Source organism: Portunus trituberculatus, chromosome 42 (genome assembly GCF_017591435.1).
Source record: "Portunus trituberculatus isolate SZX2019 chromosome 42, ASM1759143v1, whole genome shotgun sequence".
Taxonomy (NCBI): Eukaryota; Metazoa; Arthropoda; class Malacostraca; order Decapoda; family Portunidae; genus Portunus; species Portunus trituberculatus.
In genome coordinates this window covers 4437097-4461231 of record NC_059296.1, presented here as the reverse complement: position 1 = coordinate 4461231, position 24135 = coordinate 4437097, and the positions used below count along the sequence as shown (strand labels likewise).

The following is a 24135-nucleotide window of genomic DNA, read 5'->3' as shown; positions in this document are numbered from 1 at the left end:
GAGAGTCAACAAGTTTGTGGATGATTTAAGCAAACCGCGCGGTACTTCCTTTCGCTTCAGGATGCGCGCGCATGTGGCTCCATGTAAATATTTTAGGGAGGGAGCAACAGCGTGTGCTTATCTAAATGCTGTGTTGTGTGGTGGTATCTTGAATATATTGACACTGGTGATGTCGATGATGATAATAGCAGTGAGTGGTAAGTGATGTGGTTGTCATAATCTAGTGAGAAATAGTGATGATGGCTGATATACACATTAGTGGTATTATGTAACAGCTGGGGTGGTGATTGTAGTGGTGGTCAGGCACATGTAGTCATGTGACTCAGCGAGGCTAGCTGACTCTCTAACCCGCTGCACTTCCCATCACCTGATTCACCTCCCTGTCACCTTCCTGTCTTTTCCCCTTCAAGGCATCCTGCATCTGCCCTTTTACGTCTTGTGGCTCTGTCTGTCCCTTACCCTGTCTTCCCTAGTCCTGCATCTTCCCTCCTCCTCTCCGTCTCTTCCCTGCCCTTCCCGTCTTCTTTAACCCTCCTCGTTTCCATTTCACTTTCCCCCTCCTCATGGCTCTCCTCGCTTAATTCAGCTCATCCATTCTCCTCCAGTGTTTAAGACAATGAGTCAGTGCGCAGTAATAAGGGAGCTGCTCAACAAACACCTTTACTTTACCCGTACGTGCGTCAGGCATCAGTACTTAGCTGTATGTGTGTGTACCTGCGCAAACAGTCACGTTCACTCCTACGTGGCTGGTTATATGTATTTATCTTAATTTCCATCCCCTTATTTGCCTATTCACTTATCGTATCTTATATTCATTTCTCCCTTTTACTCCGTTATTTACTCACTTATTCACATGATGTCACCTTGTTTACGCAGCATTCACCTCACTGGCGCAGGTAGCAGGAGGAGAATATTATATCAAACTGAATATCATAAAACATTTTCCTTCTTGAATGCATTTTGTGCTTCTTGAGGGGAATCTTATCTGCAATCATGATCTGGAGAGCCGAAAAAAGAAAAAAAAAAAAAAGAAAAATGCAGTAATCCCCCGAGTGTTGTGTGTGAATGGACCGCCGCACCACTAGTCATCTACACCTAAATTTGTGAATCCCACCTTTTCAGCGGCGCCAGTCAAGCACAATATGATTGACGCCTGGAGGGGCCGCGAGGACGGGACAGGTCTAGGCTGGGATACGCTGGGGCGGGGCAGGATGGACATGCAGGGGCGGGGTTTGGGGTGTGCCAACTTTTACTGCTCAGAATTTTAGTAAATGTTTTTTTTTTTTTCGTGCAAGGTAATTATTTCTTAATGTTTTAAGTTTGCATCTACTTTTTTTTCATATTTTGCTGAGGAAAAAGAATCCTAGTCTTTTTATTATTTCTTTTCTTTAGTGTATTTTTGTTGTTATGTTATGGAGGAAATATCGGGTGTGTGATGTGAAGGAAAGTGTTGCAAGAGTAATTTATTATCCTTCTGTCCCTTTTAGCTGTTTTCGTTGGCGCTGCAGTCATTTTGTTTACCTCCTGGAGCATCGTTATCTTTATATACTTACTTAGAATGGTTTATAATTCTTTTCTCTCTTTCTTCCTCCCTCAGAATCATTAAAGTTCCTTCACGTGGTCACAGCAGCAGCACAGCGGCGTCGCGGACCATCATCATCATCATCAGCGGCACTACAGACCAGCACTATCATCGTGCATACCAGTTGAAGGTGAGTGAGGCAAACAAATTAAGTTCTTTTCGCTCTTTATTCCGGTGTTACGCTATGTACAAGTAGGGTGTGTGGTGTAGTACAAGCCTTCCCGATAGAAATTAATAGTATAAACAACAAAATAGAATTTCTTTCCCCGTGTGGAATTCTCACAAAAATTCGAAAACTCCACGTGTATTACATATATAATTATTTATTGCTTACATCCGACCCTGCCTGCGATCCCCATAGTGACTGGCCGGCGGGGCGACTCGCGCGGCGACCAAAGGAAAGCTGAGGAGTGCAAACTTGTGTTTGCCCTCCCTGCCTCTGTAGCCGCCGCGCCGCAGGATGCCCCGCCAGGCTCAGTCTGACCACCGGGTTCTCATTCTTTTATAATACGTATTGAAAAAAAAAGAACAACATTGAAGTAAAGGAGGATGATCTCCATATGTACATAATGTATAAAAAAATTATAAGCCTTTATAAACAGTGAAGGATGACAGAGACTTTATAAGGGAGAGATGGCATGGAAGTGGGTGATAGAGTAGGAGGAGGAGGAGGAGGAGGAGGAGGAGGAGGAGGAGGAGGAGGAGGAGGAGAATGGAGAGGCAGAGTGACCATGACAGTGGAGGATAGTGAGGTGAGGGAGGGAGGGAGATGGTGACTCGTTTTCTCTCCTCCTCGCCGCCGCTTAGGGAGACAGACATCTGGTAGACCATTATTTTTCATTGAATTTCAATCTTTTAAAACTCTTTTTGTGTAGATTATGTGAAATTGTTCCACTAACTGATTTAGTGAATGGTTTCAATATGTTGTCGAGGAAGTGTAGTTTATTGGTTTGTAAGTTTTATCGGCAGTCATCTGTCATCCCTGAGTGACCTTGTTAGTTCCAAGGGAAGGGATGGAAGGAAGGAAGGCAGGAAGGAAGAGGGTGAGTGACTACGATAAATGACAACAACAACGAATCGTTACATACAACATGACAAAAAAAAAGATGCATATCAAGAATATAAAAATGACTAAGAAATCCTTCCTCTGGTGACCGTGGGCGTGGTGGGGAGGAGGAACCAGCTGGCCAACGCGTGGGAGTAACAATGCTCTCTCTATATACAAGCTACGTATTAATCACCAACAATTTAGGCCTCACAAATTATACACAAATAAATACTGAACCAACTCTATGCCCCTACCATCAAGGAAATGACTAAAACATTCGACTTATTCATAATCTTTGGGTTAACACAGGTGTGGTTTGTAAGGGGGACGCCCTGGCAGGCAGCCTCGTGGGCCGCGCCGCCTCTGGTCTCCCTTGCAAAGCTACCACTCGTTCAAAGCTAAACTCTATACAGCATGTGTCGTTTATTATTAGCTTTAGCTTTTTTCCTGCATATCTAGAAAAATATAAGTTGCAATGCTTTCGAACTGGAATAAAAAAAAAAAAACATCTACTAATTGTCTGAGGTAAACCTACGCAAGTACGTTTCACTCTAATGATGAACAGTTGTACATGGACAAATTTCCGGCATGAAAATGATGAACAGAGTTGTAAGGAAACACTATGACTTGAAAATCTTGAGCGGGTTTTGTCTTTTGAAGGCCCAGGTAAACTCAGGGCCAGGAAGCACCAAGCGCCAAATTCTGAAACGTAACTTGAAAAAAAGAAACTAAAATTCCTTTCTTTCTTTGCTCCATCAGCATTTTGAATAAATAAAACACAAATATAACATGAAATACTACAATCTGAAGTAAGGGAAGTATTAAGGTGTTGTTTAAGTATTAACACTTAGAAACATATAATTTGAGATCAGAATTACGTTTTAGAATCTGGTCCTAGTAAGCGCATGCCTCGTGTTACAATGCGGAGAGTTTGTGAACACCTACGAGATGTCTCATTGGTCGACTAAGCAACAGCAACTACCATTGTCCATCGTCAGTTAACACTTTGGGAAATAAGAGCACCTTTGTGGGTCCGAGAGATGACTGCACTTAGCTTAGTCTCTTCAAAGATTGTCTCGTATGTGGTGCAGAGTTACTGGTGCTGTAGCTCGCGGCGCCACACCGCGAAGCTATGAAGACCGTGGACACTCGGGGGTCATTTGAGCACAGGGTGATGCTACGCTCAAGTGACTGACTGGCGCTGGCTTGTGTCGAGGCCCACACTGTCGCAGGTTATCACAACAAAATGTTCTTTTGGGAAGGTTTATCCGCATTACCTCCCAAGTTCACTATCAGTTTCAATATCAACACAGCACTTCGTAGGGCTACCCAGAAGGTCCTCTGGGTGAGAGTACTGCAGGTCCCTGAGGTCATTGTATGCTTTCACTAGCCCGGTGAAGCCGAACCAGCGTGTGAGAGTGTCATCCCTTACTAACCCACGGAACTTGTCCAGCGTTCGTTCTTGGTACACGGAAGACCTGTGGGCATGCCCAGAGGGATTCACTTTGGGTTGAGGCTCCTCCTAGCAGGCTGGAGTGTGCTCCTATTGTCCTGACGAGGCGGAGCTGGGCCGTCGCTCCTGCGTCTGTGAGTGGCAGTGGTCGCAGTGAAGGCAGACGTTGCATGCCCCCAAGCGACGTGCCAGGACGGAGCGGAGCTTGAGAGCAGGGCCAAGCTTCATGTTGATGCTGGAGGTAAGGTGCTCCTCCGTCAGCAGCGGGAGCGCTGAACCATCGATACGTTGCTCACGGAACGCCTGAGGGAGAAGAAAAGAGTCATGGTTTAGCAGAGGTGTCTTAACGACGCCCTAATGGAAGGTGTTTCACAAGTGATGGACGTCAAGACTGGTTCTCTTTGGCGTAAATGTATGTGGATCCATTATGCCATTGATAACGTTAATAATGATCCCTATTATCCATCTAACTTATTCCAAAGAGAGAAAAAAAGTAATGTTGAAAAAATACCAAAGTAATGAATGTCATAAAAGTAATGAATAACAATAAGACTGGAAGAAGAAGGTTCTCCATCTCAGTGCTGGAAACCTCGCCCCGCGTAGATCCCACCAGGAGCCTCGGCACCCAAGGAGTTCATTAACACCGCTTCGTGTCAGTGTCTTCCCTCGCGGCTGCAGTACAACCGTTCTGGTCAGTTTGTATGTAGATGAGCTGGTCGCTGCGGCTGCCAGGGCCAACATCAAGTATAAAAACAGCAGCGGTGGGAGCGGCTGTGTGTGGGTCGCGGAATACAGCTTTGTTTTACGACTCGCGTGCCGATGTCTGGCCCTTATGTATGTTGGGTATTGCCGCAGTAGAGAAAGTACATAATTGTCCATGAAGTATTGCTGCATAATGTTTTATACAAGGTCGTCAATGACCTGCCAATGATGGTTTGGCAGAGGATGCTTGCTTACTACGCATCGCTGCCACCGCCATCACCACCACCACCACCACCACCCATGTGTACCAGGACCATGTCTGGCCAGTAGCCACCACGACGCCTCGCCATCATAACCTCCACGCTTTGCCAAATTGCCACCGCACCCGCATACCAGCAGTGAAGTCCAGGCACTATTCAAGGAAGGCTCAGCCTTGGTATGTCTCTAATATTTCATGTTTATACCGTTTTAAGAGTTTGATGTAAATAAGAAAATATACCAGTATAGTTTTCCTTAGTTTTCTCGAAGCAGCAGCGGGAGTATCGTATGTAAGGCCGAGCACGTAATACTTGCTTACAGGTCGCTGCAAGCACCGCAACCCTCTCAGGCAGGATCGATAGGAAAGCAACGCACGTAGCCGAGGGTAAATAATAATAAAAAAAATATTCTCCCACTCGACGTCTAGTTTGGCCGCGGAGTTGAGACGCTGCCCGCCGGGGGTCAGGAGGTAACGCTGTTGCATGCTATATGATAGTAATTTTCGCGCAGCGCCCCGGTAGCTTTGTTTACTGATTACCTGATCGTGCTGCCGAGCCCGCCCTCCGCTCACGCCTCCCCTGCCCCGCCAGGGTCACGAGATTATAGTGAGTTAGCCAACACAGCATCGTTTTGGCAAAGAAACACATTTTTTCTTGCTCACAAGATAGAGTCTATTGTCGGCATTTTACTCACTTGTACGCCTTTCGCAAGCCTTTATATATACAGAAAAAAATCCAGTGTCCACCTCCCCGTGTCCACCTCCCCGTGCCAGACACTGACTTTTTAAGGGAAAGAAAAATTTGATATGTAAATTCGTCAGGTAATCAGACATTTGCTTTTTATTCTCCTACTCGTGGCTTTCATATGATAATTTTTCACATCATGTAAGTTATGCACATTTTTCCCTTCTGTCCAAGTCGAATCGAAGCTGCCGGTGATGAGAGGGTGACGTCACGGCCTCGGGAGCGTGAGCGTGGGGATCGATTTGTTAAAAATTAGCTCGTGACTGAGGCGGGAAGAAGGAGTCGAGCTGGTCACGTCAGAGGGTTGAGAAGTTTGACCCCATCTTCCTTCCCAGCCACATCCAGCCGCGGCAGGAGTGCGGCTGGGGTCATCTGACTCTGATATGGGAGGCTGGGTGCCCTCGGGATGCTGCAGGGATCACAAAGAGGTCACTTTATCTTTTGCCGGACGTGGAAAGTTTTCTCCCTACTGGTGGTGGTGGTGGCGGCTGTTACTAGGGAGCGAGCGTATGGCGGCGGGTGGCTGAGGGTCTGAGGGACTGAGTGGGTGACGGGGCTGACGGGGAACTATGTTGGCAGGGCAAAGGGTATTTGATGGAGTGTATTATTTCTGGGCGAAGATGACTGATGAGGGTGCTGCTTGGATGTGATGGTGGCGGGTGTCAGGGAGGGTCGACGAGGGGGGAGCGGGAGATGACTGATGGGGATGGTAGTTGCGGCGGGAGGAGAAGGGTGGTTGCAGCTTGTTTATGGAAAGGTGCATGGCGGGTTGTGCCTTGATCACGGCTCTTGTCCGCGGTGACGACGGTGTTTGGATGTCCCTTGTTCTTTAAGCACCGACATCATTTTTTTTCTCCCATACCTCAAGGCGTGAATGGTGAGAAATATGCATAAAGGAAAGAAGAGCCAAGACAAAAGTCTCAGGAGGTTTTCGAGTTAAAATAGCTTATCGTTCCACGCAACACCGCTCACTGACTCTCCTCACCTCCTCCCTCTCTTCTCCTTCTCCTCTTCCCCCCAATTCCTCTTCCTCTTCCTGGTCCTCTCGTCCATAACATGCAGTAGCTGACGGTGCTCCCGGACAGGCGAGAACCATGATTCATGATAAACATATTATGAGTGGGAGTCAATATATGTTGATATATTCTCAGCTGCAGGAGTCATGATGGTATCTGACCCTTCACTCCCGTCTTGCAACACCGCATCGCTCCTTTGTTGATCGAGGCCACAATTCTCTAGCCAGAGGGAGCCACGTGTTGTCTCGTCCTTCCCTTATCTCTCCTGTTATTTTGTTATCTTGTCGTCTCGCTTGGAATAATTGTGACGTGGCGGATCAGGTAGGACAAATGACGCAATTCACTTCAAGTCTATGAATGTTCAAGCCACTTTCACTAGTGCGTTCAATTTTCTTCCCCACTAATAAATGATAGCGAAGCACTTGTTCACCTGCCATAAATGTTGCTTTTTATCATGTGCCGCCTCGCTTCAGCAGCGCGAAACAAATTTGTCATTTTACATCCTTTTTATACTGACGTGGAAGAATTCTTTAATGGACGCAATTTGTGCGTTCGAAGACAGCTTTTGGCCTCCCGCTCCCTCTGCATCTCTCCTCCCACGTTTTCTTCTGCCCAAAACACAAAGCATCATTCATCGTGGCCACATAATGAGCATAAATAACCCCCGCACCCCCGCACCACTGGTCACGGGGCAGCTCTCACACAGGCCGCGTCGGGACGAAGGGTCACGTTGGGGTCACCGGTAGGTCATGAACGAGCCACTTGAAGCCACCAACCACTGCTGCGAGAAGAGGACCCGAGGCGATGTGGGGAGGAGGAGGAAGAGTGGTGTGAAGGGACGAGTTGCGGGAGGAAGAGAAGGAAAAGGACGACGAGGAGGAGGAAGAGGAGGAGGAGGAGGAGGAGGAGGAGGAGGAGGAGGAGGAGGAGGAGGAGGACATGGCAGTTGTGGAATAAAAGGAGGAGGAAGAAGTGGAAAAGCAGGATGAAGAGGAGTAAGAGAGGGCGAGAAAAGGAGTGGATGACAAGGAGTGTGGAGGAGGAGGAGGAGGAGGAGGAGGAGGAGGAGGAGGAGGAGGAGGAGGAGGAGGAGGAGGAGGAGGAGGAGGAGGAGGAGGAGGAGGAAAAGGTTGTATGCCTTGAGAGAGCTGTTGGCAAGAACGTGGTTGGGTTTTCAACGTTTTCATCTCATAGATAATATTGCAGCGGAAGTCTGGTTAAAGAGAGTCTTAAAGCCTTAAAGGCACTGTCGATATACTGCGCTGTGTTGCCTCTCACTGATAACCCGTCATTCGCTCCCTGGTCGACCTTGGGTGAGTCCCGGCTGGAGGTTAAGGGCACCAACACACCTGGCGGAGGGCAAGGTGAGGCGGCTGAGTGACAGTCTCGTCCAAGGAATACCTGATGATAAAACCTGTCCTCTGGTACCCAGGTGTGACGCGACCATATACCGGGACCTGCGGATGCCCGGGTGTATACCTTGCCTGGCTGTCCTTTTCCTTCCAGTACATCTTTAGTGAGCCTCTTTAGTGCGGCAGCAAGGCCATGTACAGGGAGTGGAGGGACGACTGGTGGGAGGCGAGGCAAGGACTGGATGACTGTATTCGTTCCCAGTAAAGATTCTTTGGATTCTTTTAAGCTGCATTATATAACGAATGTTTCCATGACGCATTGTCGGAGTTAAGAGAGTGTAACTGCATGATGAATTGACACGTTACCTGAGTCCGTGCCCAGGTGTGTTTCGTACCTGCTCTAACAGCACCACATAAATACCGTTGGCGGTCGACAAGAGGACGAAGGTTTGCTTTACGATTGCCTGATGCATCAAGTTCTTAATCGATGCAAATCAGGCTTCTCGAAACAAAGACTCGGTTGCTTAACGAGCGAACATTAGTAGGAACTCACTCTACGCCGGGACTCACCGCTTAACGACGCGGCATTAGCAGCCCAATCTAATCTTACAAGATCATGAACAATGCAAATGTCTTGGAATCCATCTCGCGAACCGGCGATCGCAGCCCAGATAAACACCTGAGTAGTTACGCGCCACCGACAAATCACTAGCTGCTCGGGTGGGGTCGAGGTTTCGAGAGAGAGAGAGAGAGAGAGAGAGAGAGAGAGAGAGAGAGAGAGAGAGAGAGAGAGAGGTAGCACGACGCTCCCTCCACGACCCCCCAGACACACGCTGCCCATGATGGCTATCTTCACCACATAACTTATTAATTGAGCTTTTGTTTCTCTGACTGCCATTGTTGCCACACAAGTCCACCTTGAAGTAACAAGCCAAGTGCTCATGACATATTGGCGGAGACTGTCTGTGTTCGTGTTATTATGGTGCAGACAGAATATTTGTAAAACTAGATACCGGCGGTTATTTATTGCCTCCCGCCCGTCAAGAAACCATATTCATCATCAGGAACAATGAAGGAAGGGAGTTTTCAACTAAGCCAAGCCTTTACCAGAAGACAATGGAGGAATATGATGATAATAGTGATAATGATGATGATGAGGATAATGGTAATGATGATGAGCACTCTTCGCCTCCCACCTCGTACCTCACGTCATGATGTCAGGCATGCTTAGAGTTACTATTCTTAGAGAAGAATTTAGCTATCCTGCCTAACCGGTAATAACAACCACATTTCCATCTCCAACATTGCCTTCCCCGCTTCATTTCCCTCTGCTTACCGCCAGAACACACCAATTTGGAGCCACACCTCGGCCTCCTACACGCCAAGTTAGCAGGGCACACTTTTGACGGTTACCTCAGGATTTAAGCACATTAACTATTCTCCCAAGAGCCAATAACCTCAAATAACCTCAGCAGCCAGGAAAGAGCAACTTGGAGGAGTATATAAAAGCTTTGCGCGCCGCTGCCACCTTGCCGGCTACTCTCTGGGACCTTCGTGCCATCCCACTGATCTCAGATTAACACGAAGCCAGGGAAGGTTACATGAACCAACCCCCGAGAGCTGCAGGGGTCAAGGGTCGCGTCCAGGAGGAGCCGCTTTAGCAAGACCCACTTACAAGGGAAGCTCTGGAGGAATACAATCCGTGAGACGCCTAAACTGACAGCGAGATGCAACGCGCCAGTGAGTCCCAGCTAGCGGAGTATCACTTCATAGAATTAGCTGCGCTGCCCTGTTGACGGAGGCTGAGCGAGTGAGCGGAAGGGTACGTGCAGTAAGAGTAGCATCCATTGAATGTCAAGGATAGGGGGACTTTGAGAGAAGACGACGGGGAAAGCGAAGTTTATGGCTTGATTAACTAACCGAGGAGGAGGAAGTGTTGACAGGACAGTGAAAGGAACGAGTGTACGAGCCCTTGGCTGGAGAATGAAAGGGAAAGGATTGTTGAAGGTGCTCAATGAAAGGTGAATGAATATGAACAAGGCGATGTGTAATGAAAATATTAAATAGAAAACGGACGATGAACTGATGGAATATGCGATATGATAATTAGGAGAACGGGATAACACACACACACACACACACACACACACACACACACACACACACACACACACACACACACACACACACACACACACACACACACACACACACAGAGAGAGAGAGAGAGAGAGAGAGAGAGAGAGAGAGAGAGAGAGAGTGCCGCAGGGTAGGGGGAAAGGGGGGAGAGAACGATGATGATGAGAAATATTTACGATACGTGACAAGCTTTATAAGATATTAAGTAGATAATGAGAGAGAGAGAGAGAGAGAGAGAGAGAGAGAGAGAGAGAGAGAGAGAGAGAGAGAGAGAAAAAACATTTGAAACATTTATTTATAGCAATTAGCTATATAAACATACAAATATGTATTTGCTTTCATGTAGAATTATATATTGTAGGTATGTAGGTATATATATAGGCTAGCTAAAGCTAGCCTATATAAAGCATAACTTTTTAGGCCGTGAGTGAGAGAGAGAGAGAGAGAGAGAGAGAGAGAGAGAGAGGATTGAGAATTACGTAGGGGGAGGAGGTGGCGAGAGGAGCATGACCCGCGCAGCTCCTCCCGGCGATGGTATCTCCTCCCGCTCCCACGACTGAGGTGGCGTGGCGGGGCTGGCGTGGGACGGGGGGCGCACTGGCGAGGTTTTTGTGGCCCGGCGATGCGGCAATAAAAGAAGCGTCTTGAATATACGGAGGAATTGTGTCCTTCTGAAGAGGCGCGGGAGGGAGGAAGGGAGGAAAGGAGGAGGCAAAAGAGTAGGAAAGGAAGGAGGGAGGGAAGAAAGAAGCGAGTGAAATTGAAAGTCTTGCGTGGAGAGTTTTTCAGTCTATAAAAATGTGGCGAGGAGTGAGATTTTCCCGATCGTAATTGATAAAGGTGAGAGCAAAACAGGGAACAAACCGAATGAACAGCATGAGATTTACGAAAATTGCAGTGTGGTTTCAGATGATAAATTTCCGTGTTATCAGCGCGAGGATAAACATTGTAGCGGGATCTGATAAGGTGGTGAGTGGGAACGTATTTACAACTATGTGGTTTGGCGCAAAGAATCACCAGCAAAGAGATTTCAAGTGAAAAGCAGGTGTTGGCCGGAGGAGCCGCCCCGCTCCGCCCCGCCCCGCCCCTCCGCTGGGACGATTATTTCCTTATCTCAGAAATAACGTCGTGACCATTCGTCCTGGCCCCGCCCCGCCGCAAGTCGCTCCCGAGCCACCAGATTATACAACACCTGTCTGATAACATGAAATTATGGCTGATAAAGTAAGTGACGCTAAAGTTGTCTGCAGGACGAGGGAGGAAGCGTAGCCTTAAATCGCAAGGAGAAGCACCTCGCATCTCGCCGCCCAACACTGATGGTGAGAGGAGATAGCGCTGCCCAGACACATTGCCACGCCCACCCCTCCTCCTCCTTCACCACCACCTGCACCGCCACCATCACCTCCACCTTTACCACCAAAACAACAACAACACCACCTATAAATTATACCTAACTAATCGCATTCCTGCCTCCCACCAACGCAGACAAATTGGTGAGGCGAAGAAGTGCTTCCGATGACTGTAATTATCGCGTTTTATATATCAATTTAAGTGGCTTGATGTTTACGTGGGCAGGAACACCGCAGCTCTGCCTGGTGATGTGGCGAGAGGCTTTCGAAGGACGGAAGAGTGACTACTGAGCTTCTGTTCCTTCACTTAGTTTTGTGTCACCCAAGTTTTTGTCACCCATTTTTTTTTGTGTTTTATGTTTTTTTCTGATTTGTTTTAAAGTTTTTAGCTTTAATTTGTCACCTTAGACTGTCACCCTATTTATGTCACTCTACTTGCATCACCCTATTTGTTTTATCCTATTTGTATCACCCTATTTGTGTCACCCTATTTCCATCACCCTATTTGTGTCACCCTATTTCCATCACCCTATTTGTGTCACCCTATTTGTATCACTCTATTTGTATCACCCTATTTGTGTCACCCTGCTTGTATCACCTTATTTGTATCACCCTGCTTGTATCACCCTACTTTGTCACCCTAGTTTTTCTGCCTTTATTTCCTTTATGTATTTCCTTGAACTGCCTCTCCTACAATTTTTCGTGTTACAGCAGGGAGTGATCAAGGCCGTGAATGAATGAGCTTTGAACACTTCTCTCCTTTCCTTTATACTCTTATTCTTCATCCTTTTCCATCTTCCTCCTCCATCTCCTTCTGTTCTTTCTATACCATCATCCCGCCAGGTGCCCACATCCCTCATTCTCCACAAAGCCTTCTCCAACATCACTTTAACCTCACGGATCACAAAGGCAAATCGAAAGCGTTCAGTGTTCCTCATTTTATCCACGAAGGGGCAATGATTAACAGAGGAAGGGAGGGATGGAGGCGGGAGGGGAGGGCGAAGAGAGAGAGAGAGAGAGAGAGAGAGAGAGAGAGAGAGAGAGAGAGAGAGAGAGAGTGGTGGTAGTAGTAGTATAAAGGGAAGGGAAAGGGAGGAGGAGAGAGATCATGACAGGAAAATTGAAGAGATGATGAGTGTTTTTTTCAGTGGGATTGAGTAGTGAAACCAACGAGAGATCCGCTGACTGACTTACTGATTGACTGACTGATTGACAAGACGATAAAACAGTCAACACTAAGGACTACACGTTTTATTTTTACTTCACCTCCACACCTCGAATCTTACAAACTCACACTTCATATAAACAAACCTGCCTTTTCTAATCAAATGAGCTAAAGAAATATATAAACGTTTGAATTTCTCCTTTCATTAACAGAGAAAAGCCAAGGGTAGTAAAAGAATATCATGACACTTTCTTCATTCAAATTATGAACGAGAGGAGGAGAAACTGGGCGAGGAGAAGTGATGAAAGCTTTAAGCCTATACTTAATTAGGAGTAAGGTGAAAAAGAAGAAGGAGGAGGAGAAGGAGAAGGAGGGGGAGGAGTAGAAGGGAGGTCTATTGGTAGGAGGAAAGCGACAGGGTAACAAGAGCAGGTTTATTAAGGGTGTTCAAACATTCTCGCCAGCTCGTAATGGAAGCCTTGTGTCCCTCTCCTGCCATTGTATCCCTAGTCCCTCCCTCCTTTTTCTCCAGGTGTGGCGCTGCCTTACCCGTTGGAACTAAAGTGTTATTTTTATTTTATTTTTACGAGTTTGCTATCCGTTATTTACAGTTAGATATCTATATCTTTAGTTTATATATGCTTTTATCGTGATTTGATATTTGTGCAGTATATATTTCTTATTCATTCTTATTTTTTTTATTTTTTTATTATCAGTTAATATTATTTGTTATCATTCCTGATAGTGTAAGACGTGTCCCGTGGCTTATCAATGTTCTATTTTTCATCCTCGTCTTGCTCTTGATGCAAATGTTATATGTTCTTTTATTAGTTGATCAAATTCACTCTTATTGTGTGAAGAAATATTAGATTGTATATACACTGCCTGATGGTGTGAATTATCCGTTCGCTTATTTCTTATTTTCCTTCTTCTCGTTTATACATTTAACACTCTTGAGTCTGTCCTCTTTCATCATCCCTGCCTGTGTGTCTCTTTATTTTCATCCTCGACTATTTTCCTCCTTCAAGCAAGAATCTGACCTGCCCACACTACAGTTCTGACCGGAGCCGAGATAACAGTCGGCAGGAGATGTTATCAGCAGCGATCCCACAGCTGATACAGTTCACCCTCGAATCTGGAGAAGCGCGGGGGAGGCTTGGGTGATGCCTTAACAACGGCCCCGGGTGTGGTATGTCTCCCCGGGCACCACTGTGGCTTAAATGGAACATAAAGTGCAAGTCACCTGGGGCAAGCCGCCTCAGCAATGACCTATAGAAGACCACCAATTAGCATTCCTCGGCGGCCGGTGTTATGATGGTCTGTCTCTGCGGTGGTGGTGGTGGTCGTGATGGTGATGGTAGTGGTGGGGGTGGTGTTGGTGAATCGTGGTGGGAATGGTTACGGCGGTGATACAAAGCCACAATAAGATTTCATATCGGAACAAAAGCTTGAGGAGTATTATAAAGCAGCAAAGAAGTTGAATGATAAAGATAAAAAAAACAGCTCGAGGCGAGGCTACCAAGCACCGTATACACTCTTCGAGAGTCACGACAGAAGCTCCCGACGAATAATAACACGAGGGCCCAGGAGGGAGTCGGGACCTGTCGCTGTCCCGGTTGGCATTCCTGGTCCGTGTTCTGGTTCCATCAGGTGGCCGAGCGGGGAGACCCAAATGGGCGGGAGATCAATCATCGTGCCCTTCATTACATGGACAACCCTCCCCTTCCCTCGCTGCCCCTACACGCCCCCGCCTGGCCACTACCTGCTCATACAGGTGACTCTTAGGCCTGTCACGTAAACCTTGCAACGGTCATACGAAATTACACAACTAGTGGATTAAGTGTCGTTTTCTGTTTTATTACCTATACTGAATGTGTGTCGCCACATTTACGAATCCTCCGTCATTATGTTTATGTGTGTCATCTAATACAAAGGGACTCGAGATGTTATGGGACGAAGTACAATACGGAAGAGGTATTCCCCTTGCGGCGCCATGTAGGGGCAAGGGGATGAAGGGGTTAAGGTGGCTCGACTACAGGTGACAAAGAGTCTCGCCGCGTGGAGGAATGTCTCACCTGGATCGGGAGAAACAAACAGAGGCGGACGCTAATGACGCCGCCGCGGGACTCAGCAAGGGGGGATGGCGGTAATATCAGCCGCGTCGGGAGGCTGTAGGGGCGTCGCAGCTCCTCTACACTAGAGCCCAGGCGGGGGCCGAGTGCCTCCGGTGTTTGATCTTACCTCCCGTGTGTTTAATGAGGTCCCGCAGCGCACACTGGGCTCGGGTGTTTGCCTGACCCATAGCATACGGCAGACGGGGCCAGCGAGCGCCGCCATTAGCATCGGCGTGTCCCGGAGTGTAGCCGTGGGAAGCGCCGCCTAACAGCCCCATTACGAGCCGCTGTGGTCATAGCCGGCGGGAGGCACGGAACGAGAGGCCTTTGTTCCGCACTCACCTACGGCAGGTACCCTTGATTGTAGCAACAGGTAAACGGTGTACGCAGGTAACTTCCTCTTTTCCACTTGGTGACAGGTTGATTGCTTCACCGAGTTTGGTGGCTTCATCATCGTTATCATCGTTGTTATCATCATCATCATCATCATCATCATCATCATCATCATCATCATCACTTTCCCTAACGTCGTATTCATTAACCCTGTCATGATTGTTTTTACCTTTATCATCATCATCTTAGTATTACTCCTCTTTCACTATCACTATAAGAGCGAATCGTTAACGTTCTCCACTTACGCCTCAGGCTGTTCACACTTTCACTTTACTATTACTTTCTACATTCAATTATCTCTTCAAGTATTTACAGTTCCCAGTTGATGCATACCCGAAGCGTTTCCTCGTAACTCTGTCCTACTCACATCACATTTGCCCATCTTTAGACACATAAAGGTTATGAATGTCGCGCCGTCTTCATCTAATATAGCCTGGACAATCTGTCTTACCTCAAAAAGATCACGTAAGATTTATGCTCATATTATCGCATCTAAACTTCAGGTGACGCGTTCTCGCAGCGTTCTTGGGTGCGAGACTCAGGCAAGGCACTATACAAGGAAGTTTTCTCACTTCAAGATAGGAAGGACAAACTTAAGATTTAAATATATTATAAAATAAGACAACTTACCTCTACATATTCGGCGCAGAGTTCTATACTGCCCACAAAGGAACAGACATCGTCGACGGTCCAATGGCCGATGGTCTCGAGTGAGGGGCAGTTCTTGTCTGAGCAAGGCGTGGGAGGCTTATGGGACCCGGGTGAAGGCGTGGGCCGCGGCTTTGGAGGCGTGGGTGACCGCGTTGTGTGGGCCTTAGTTTCCAGTTTCTTCTCTTCTTCGTGCGGAAGGCCAAACAAGGTCTTGACGTCGAAGGACTTAGAGGGTTCTGTGCGTGGCCTCTTGGTGGTCATAGTGGCAGATAGATCGAGGGGAGACGTTGGGGCGTCAGCCGGTCGCTTCATGGCACCCCGCAGGTAGTTCTCCAGTTGGGACTGTTGTGTCGCTGAGGCGTTCCTAACCATATTGAGAAGGACTTGTGAGGAGGACATATCCACGAGGGGGAACGCGGGAAAGCCAGGGAGGCCCGCTGCCCCTGGGAACATCGGGGGCGCACCGGGATGTGGGAGTGGAGAGATGCCGGCGGCAGTGGAGACTGGGGGTGTGTCGATCTTTTTATCTGTGTCCTTGGCTGAGGCGGAGGTGGTGGGTGGGGTGGGAACACCGAGGAAGGGCGCCGACCCATGCTTGAGGCCCGCCAGCCCACCCAGAGGATGACGTAGAAACCCGTTGTTTGGACTGCTGAAGTAACTGTGGGAGAAAGAGAGAGGCCCCATTAGCAACGCTTGGCAAGGCAGACGTTTCCATTACATTACCTACATCAGGCGCCATTAGTGGTTGGTCACCCTGGACACCTGAGGAGGGGACAGAGGCGGGCCAGGGAAGGCACTGGGCGGACCTAGAGGGCAAGAGGGTCAGGCGATGCGTTTTAAGGTAATAGTGCAGGCGCTACGGCCGTCCACCCCCTGCAGATTACCAGCCGTCACCAGCCCCGCCCCCCGGGTCGCCTCTCCTGGACCAGCACCATAACACGGCGTGCACAACGCCATTATTCAGCACCTACACGCCATAAAACAACACACTCGCTCGCTATGCTTTAAATTTTCAATACCAAAACTCCAAAAGCTTTAAGTCATAAATCAACATTCAAGATTTATAATCAGCATAATAGAAACTTCACCTTGTAGTGTGTTGAATATGATACACTGTACGTACATACATACATATTGTTAGATCTTCATTTCCTAGTAGAGACTTTTATCATTTTCTAAAGTATGTTTTCATCTCGGAGAAAGTTCATTTACAAGTCTATCGCTTCACACACATCGCAAAAGGATTTTCATGATGGACAAAAAACATAAGAAAAATTAAAACAAATTCAGCTACAATGACGAAGGAAAGCAAAGGAAAGCACGGGGAGGGCGTAGCCTTCAGGTTGTGGCAGAGGGAATTGTTTAGGTGCTACAGTTTACGGGCAGGGCGTGTCGAGCTGTAGACTGTAGCGAGCGAGGATACAGAGAGAGGGGGCATGTTTGTGGAGTAAAGAGGCCCTGGGTGTGGTGGCGAGTGGGAATGGGAGGTACTGGAGTCCTGCTAGAGAGGAGTCAAGTGTACAGCTATTGTCAGGCTTTAGCGGGCCAAGTGTGAGTCTAAGGTGAATGTGGCGGGTGATGTATGCGTGCAGGCTGCGGCGAGGCTCGGAGATGGTGAAAGAGGGTCTGGCCGCGTGGATAAAAGATTGTGATAATGAGGGTGAAGGAGGTGAATAGTCTTGGTAACGTGAGATTGGTTCCAAGCTTGACCGGGGTGTAAGAAGGAGTGGCGGCGTGTCAGGGGGGAGAGGAACAAGGTAGGCGGGGAGCTAAGGCCACTTGGGGAGAAAGGGGTTAGCGTAGTGATGGATGGAAGGCAAAAAGAAGGATGGAGATTTTATGTAATGCTTTCTTGGCACGATAATCAATAAATCTCCTCTTTCGCTACGTATAAACACGACAAGCGTCCCTGGAGAAAGAAGCTGAGTCTCCAAACTGGGGCAGACAGCGACGCTCCATTCATCAAGAGGAAAGATGCAGTGATAGGTTGGTCAATGATGATCAAAACGAAGCACCTCTTGGGACCCTTGTGCCCACATAAATCATCCACTCTCCAAGCACTCCTCCCTCGTCCCTCTGTCTGCCTGTCCGTCTGTCTGTTCGTGTGTCCGTGATTCTGACTGGTTTGTCTCCGTCTATCTCACTTGCTGGCTGACTATTTGAATCTGTTTGTGTGTTTGTCTCTGTTTGTCTGGCATGCAGGCTGACTGTCTGAATAATACATACGTTTATACATAGTCAAAACATGCGCACACACACACACACACACACACACACACACACACACACACACACACACACACACACACACACACACACACACACACACGTCCATTGAGCTCTGAGCTCGCTCCGTAGGGTAACGTCTGGCTGTCTCGTCAGAGACTGCAGCAGATCAAACAGTGAAACACACACACACACACACACACACACACACACACACACACACACACACACACACACACACACACACACACACACACACACACACACACACACACACATGTCCATTGCTTGCCTCAACTTGGAATCAGAATTTTAAAGTGAAAAAAAAATATAAAAGTTTCGGAAAGAAAAATACCACGAAAAAGATGACGCGAGTGACACGAAGCTCAGGGCAGACACAAAGCCACCATTAGCTCGCCCCCTCCCTTCCCACTGGCCCCTCGTGACCTCGTGTCATGGGGGTCAGGACAGGTACACGCCCTTACTGGAAAAGCAGGCGGAACACAGACAAATTTCACTCGTACGCTGTCTGTGAGTAAAGATGATTCTGGCGCCCTGGAGTGACCTGACGCAGCGGCCCTGTGTCACGCAGGGTCATCGGGGAAGGTCATGCCGGGCAGAAACCAACCTCGGCTAAATATGACTGACGATTTGCATTTTGGGAGGGATATCTTTTTTTTTACTGGAAAACAAGTGCACATTTTTGTTCTTTTTATTTCTGGGCGAATTGTAAAGCTGAAGGGGCGTCTGCTGCGCACAAAGGAAGAGAGGAACGACTCCTTGCCTGTTTCTATTTTTTTTATTCATTAAAATTTTATTTTTATTTGAGAGGAACCACAATTTCTCTTCCAGGTTTAGTCCCTGCCCTTGAATGTGCTATTATCTTTATCTTTATTTACTTTTATTGTTCATGGTGACATTTCTCCTAAACCATTTACATATTAATGAAAACTGTCTATTCCCGCTGTATATGCTAAACATCCTTTTGTGTCTTGCATCTCTAAGAAGCGACGACAGCAATGGATGCAAATAATGGTAGTGGGAAGAGTAAACATCTTGCAAGGTGCTGGAGGGAGGAAAGGAGGGGAGGAGGGAGGAGAGAAGGAGGAGAGAAAGTGTAAGGTGTAAAAGACCAAGGAAATAGTTATAGCAGACTAAATCTTACAATGGCGAGGTGCTGTGGGTGGGCCTCACAGTCCCGCGCCGAGGCCTTCCCCATGAAACCATTGGCTTGGCATCACTCAGCGCCGCGATGCCGTGAGTACTAGTGACCCGCCAACACAGGGAGGGATGGAGCCGTAACCTCGCTCAGCTCATTGAATTCGCCGGCGTCTGTGTTCACTCCTTACTCATGCGGCTCAACGGACTTTAGAACGTAAAGAAAGCGATATTTCAGCCTGATTACCCCAACAAGTGGCTCACCACAGTATGAGATTTTGCCTTTCTCGGCCCCCTGCGAGTGTTCCATTATTCGAGTGGTCATTCAGAGGAACATCCTCCCCGCCGCCGGGTCAGGGAGCCACACCCTAATTCACGACTCGCTCAAGAACAATAAGAATTCGAAGTCTTCCAAATCCCAAGATACAATGGTCTATAAAGAGGAGCAGGGCATAAATCCTCCGGCCAGGGGAAGAAGGGCCACGCCGGCTCTCGCCGAGCAGCGGGCCCCCTCACCTCTGACCTGGGAGGGGGGTTGTTAACGCCGGGAGGCCCCAGCGCCGCCGCCAAGAGGGGCTGGCTGGCCCGGCCACCATCTGCGGCGGGGCCACAGGGGCGGAGAAATGGCCGTGACCGCCCTCAGGGTCACACGCCACGCAGGAGGGTGGCGGCGCTGCTCAGTGTTCGTAATGAGATGTTTTGTTTACTTTCGCCATTTTTCAAAGTGTGTCGTGTCAAAGACTAAAATGATTGAGAAAATTGTCTATGTGATGCATGGCCAGCCGAGGAAAGCTTTCTGAGGCAGTACATAGGCGGCGACGAGAGAAAAGGGGTGCGACCAAAACGACAAAGACGGCGAGGAGAACATTAGTAGCGGTGGCACGAATGATCAGCGGACAATTTCCAGATCAAGATGTGTTAACGAGCGGAGCCAGTCACGACCGAGCCATCCAGACCGATATCTGGTCCAGGACCGTCCAGCCGCGCCCTTGAGCTTCCTCAGATGACCATGTTGGGAGGAGGAAGCCTCACTTCACCCACCCAAAACAAGGAGTGTCCAGAAGACCCTTTACATCCCTCTCCGTTACCACCATGCTGCTAAAAACTTATACACACCAATGGGTGAGGAACACTCCCTTATAGCTCGCTCTCTGCATTATAAAGGTACACACGGCGCCTCTGCCAAGCATTTACACGTGACGGTATAAAGAGAAGGAGGCTGTAACCACAAATACCTTCTCTTGGTTGTGGTTGGCCCCGCTCGCCACCCAGGGCTGCTGAAGACGTTCGGGGAAAGGAGTGGCCGCCTGATGCTCACGACTGATGGCAGTTAATTGATAACAACGACACATTAATTTGCCATCAGACCCCAAGTTAGGAGACGACAGTCCTTAATAGTCGTCGAATAATCAATGCAGTGGAGAAGACATAAAGAGAGAAATGGAGTCTTGCACGCATATGTAGACTGATAAATGGATTAGTACGTCCATTGAGAAACTATCGAGGAAACATCATGCCAATGTAAACACGAGAGAGAGAGAGAGAGAGAGAGAGAGAGAGAGAGAGAGAGAGAGAGAGAGAGAGAGAGAGAGAGAGAGAGAGAGAGAGAGAGCAGATGTTCAAACCCGTCTTCACTGGAGATTAATGTGGAGGATCTGGGAAGGTAAGCGTGAGGCTCGGGACCCACGGGCTCCAGCATTAACTATCTCCAATATCAGCGGTCAACCGATTGATGGGGGAGAGGGAGAGAGGGGGAGAAGGAACAGGAGTGGTGAAGGGAATGGAGGGGGAATAAGGAGCAGGAGTAGAGGGCTTGAAGAACATTATGCAAGGGATAGGCACAGACGGAGGTGTCTGGCGATGGGGAGGTGAGGGAGGGAGCGCACGGGTTATCATCGAGGCGATCTTTATGACTCGGCTACCCAAACATCATCTGCATATCGAGAGGCCGGTGGGCTGGACTCGTCTGGGGACGCGCCGCGCGTCTGGCCGCAACCTGGGGCGCCGGTAAGCAAGATGTATTGATTGGGAGCGGCACCGCGTTACCCGCACGTTCCTCGGCCACACAGACTCAATCAAGGATAAAGAAAATCAAGAAGAAGATTTAAAAACTTGGTGATATGCGATAAACAGGCGGCGTGGGCGGGACGTGAAGGCGGGTGTGCATCCCAACACCGTATCCACCCGGCCATCACCTCCTTGTGAGCAAGACGTATTGTTGAGTAGCGTCAGCCACGGCCACTCCTGCCCGACCCTTCTTGAGAGCAGGTGGCTCATTTATTTTCATCACTACAACCCAAATTTCATACACCTGACGATACCCATGACTTTGTGTGTCTTGAGGGAGCATTCTGAGACTCATGACTTAGTTGAAGTTGAAAAAAAATCATAGGTATTTAAAACTCATTATTGCAAGTTGAAGTTGTCGTAACCTCACATTGAAGAAGTTCGAAAGGAAATTGATCAGCTTCCTGTGGCGAGGCGTCACCAGTATGACCTGTCAGGTGCTTCGTTTGATGATCCTGTCTGAAAATTTCTTCTCATTGACTGCACGTCTTACTATGTCCTTGCTCTGCCCGAGCCTCTCCTCCCTGTCCTCCCCTTGTCCTCCCGCGACCCTCTCAGCGCGCTGTGATCTTGTCACCTCCACATCTCGCCTCCAGTGGTCTTGGCCTCTGACCCTCACCGCCTCACAGTTTGAATCACCTCGTTAGAGTTGTTTTTCTGTATATGTAATTATCCTCAATGACAACGAATGCCAACAATGATACGCTTCACCGCTCATTCTAACTGACGGTCTCCCTTTGCCTCTCCTGGAGCCCTTCTACTACCTCCTCTCCCGCTGCACTTATAACACTGTCTCCATTCTTCCAGCTCCTCACACGCTCTCCGTTCCCTGAAGCTGCAAACACACACATCCTCTCATCTCCTCTCCCATCGCACTCACACCACAGCTTCCCATCCTGCCTCGCAAGTTAGGCGACACACCCATCCTGCCAAGCTCTCACCTCCCTCTCCCTCCAGCTGCGCAGAGCTTAAGATAATGACACTTTCAGGGGCATCAACCGAAGACACACATACTGCAAGACCCTCGAGTTCCCAGAAGACAAATGACAACACTCCCTTCCTCAGGAGACTTTCGGAGTAGGTGTTGGGACATAATAGATTTACTTTTTGCCAGGCCATGATGGCGCAGAGGGAGTGAGACAATGGGGTTGGTGGCTGGGAATAAATAACCAATTTGCTAAGGGTACAGCGAGCCCAACCTGGATCCGATCATAGAGGGTCGACGAGGCTCTGTATATTCTGACCCTTTTGTCACGGCGTGGTAGAGTCGCCAGCCTGACCTCCACGCGTCCAGCGGAGAGTGGCACGAGGTTTATCATGCAGGAAAGTGTTAATGATGGACAGACTGCAGCGGTCCAGCGGTCCAGCGGTCCAGCAGTGAGTGGCGTGCGACTGAGTCTGGCTCTGCTGGTGACCTCTGTCTGCGTGTGGGTTGGTCACTCACACCCACCACTGCCTTTATAATTGGTAATATATCAGGGTACCACAGATTTAATTAGGTGATCCCAGGGGAAGGTGGCCGGGGTGTGGGAGTAAGTGAGACAGTGAGATGCTGCAGGAGGAATTTGTGCCACGGTAACAAATAAGACAAGGTACCTTCTCTTACACACTTGCAATAAGAGTGTTTCCCTGCAGTTAAGGGTATATTTAACATACGCGTGGGACTATTTCCGTTATTTTTTTTACAATATTTCCTTGTTCCAAAACTTTTATATATTTAAAATGTTTATCCTCTCCTAAATCTGGAGGCAGGTGTCATGTGCTAGTGTCTCACAAAAGTACGCGTAATTTTTTCCCCACTTAGAGCAGCAGCGAGGCACATAAATTCTACATGACCCGGGCACGGCTAATCGTCATCACGGCAATTAAAGCAAAGATCGAGTAACCTACTGCTTCCCTACCTTGCCTCCGCTATCTCACCCAGGAAAACTGTCCCTTACTTTCCCTAAAACAGATGAAACGTTAGATTGATAAGCAAAAGTATTATTCAAAGACCTAATGCATTCACTGGTGACTCAAGATAGAACTGTTAATCGAAATACAAACCAATGGAGAGGAAAAGTCATTCCAGAATCGTTTCCAGACAAAATTCGACAAGATTTAGTGGCGTGAAACAGAGAGAGAGAGAGAGAGAGAGAGAGAGAGAGAGAGAGAGAGAGAGAGAGAATGAAACACGTCGATGGGAGTGGAGACAATGGCATGGTGGAGGCAGCTGTGATAATACTCGCCGCCGTAATTGGGACTTGTTACCTTGGCAGAGGGAGGGAGGGAGAAGGGAGAGGACCGGAGAGAAAGGGAGGGAATGGGTGTAGAAGGCGAGAAGAGAAAGGGAGGGGCTGAGGTAAGGCAAGAGGGCAAAAGGGGAAGATAAAAGAAAAGAGGAAGAATGGCTACCTTACAAAGGGAGGAGTGTTTAAGAGAACAGAGTTAATACAAAAGATAAGATAAGCAGGAGATGCGGTGAAAATTACGTATCGGCGCAGCAGTTACCTTGAGGAGCGGACAGATATATGGCTGGCGAACAAGAAGAAAGGGATTGCAAGGGTGTAAAGTGGATAAGTAAATGTAAGTCGAAGATTAGATAAAAAGAAATTCTGTAATAAGGTTTGCATGAAGATTCCCCGTGTTCTGAGTCCCATCCATGAAGACAGAATGTGAGGACTGATAATAACGAACACAAAGGTAGATGATCGTGTGATTATTAAGGTGCAAGATTGAT

At 48.2% G+C, this 24135-nt stretch overlaps 1 protein-coding gene across 2 annotated transcripts in view; it reads right to left on the bottom strand.

Moving 5' to 3' along the window:
• Window positions 1–1735: 1735 nt before the first annotated feature.
• The window catches only part of LOC123517455 (nascent polypeptide-associated complex subunit alpha, muscle-specific form-like), a 53710-nt gene continuing 31310 nt past the window's right edge, over window positions 1736–24135 (bottom strand). For both annotated transcript variants that reach the window (XM_045277521.1, XM_045277520.1), the window contains exons 3-4: window positions 15945–16623; window positions 1736–4386 (exon numbers count right to left, since the gene is read on the bottom strand). In XM_045277521.1, the coding sequence (XP_045133456.1) occupies window positions 4174–4386; window positions 15945–16623 (892 nt within the window). In that variant the 3' untranslated portion in view covers window positions 1736–4173. The remainder of the gene's footprint in view (window positions 4387–15944; window positions 16624–24135) is intronic.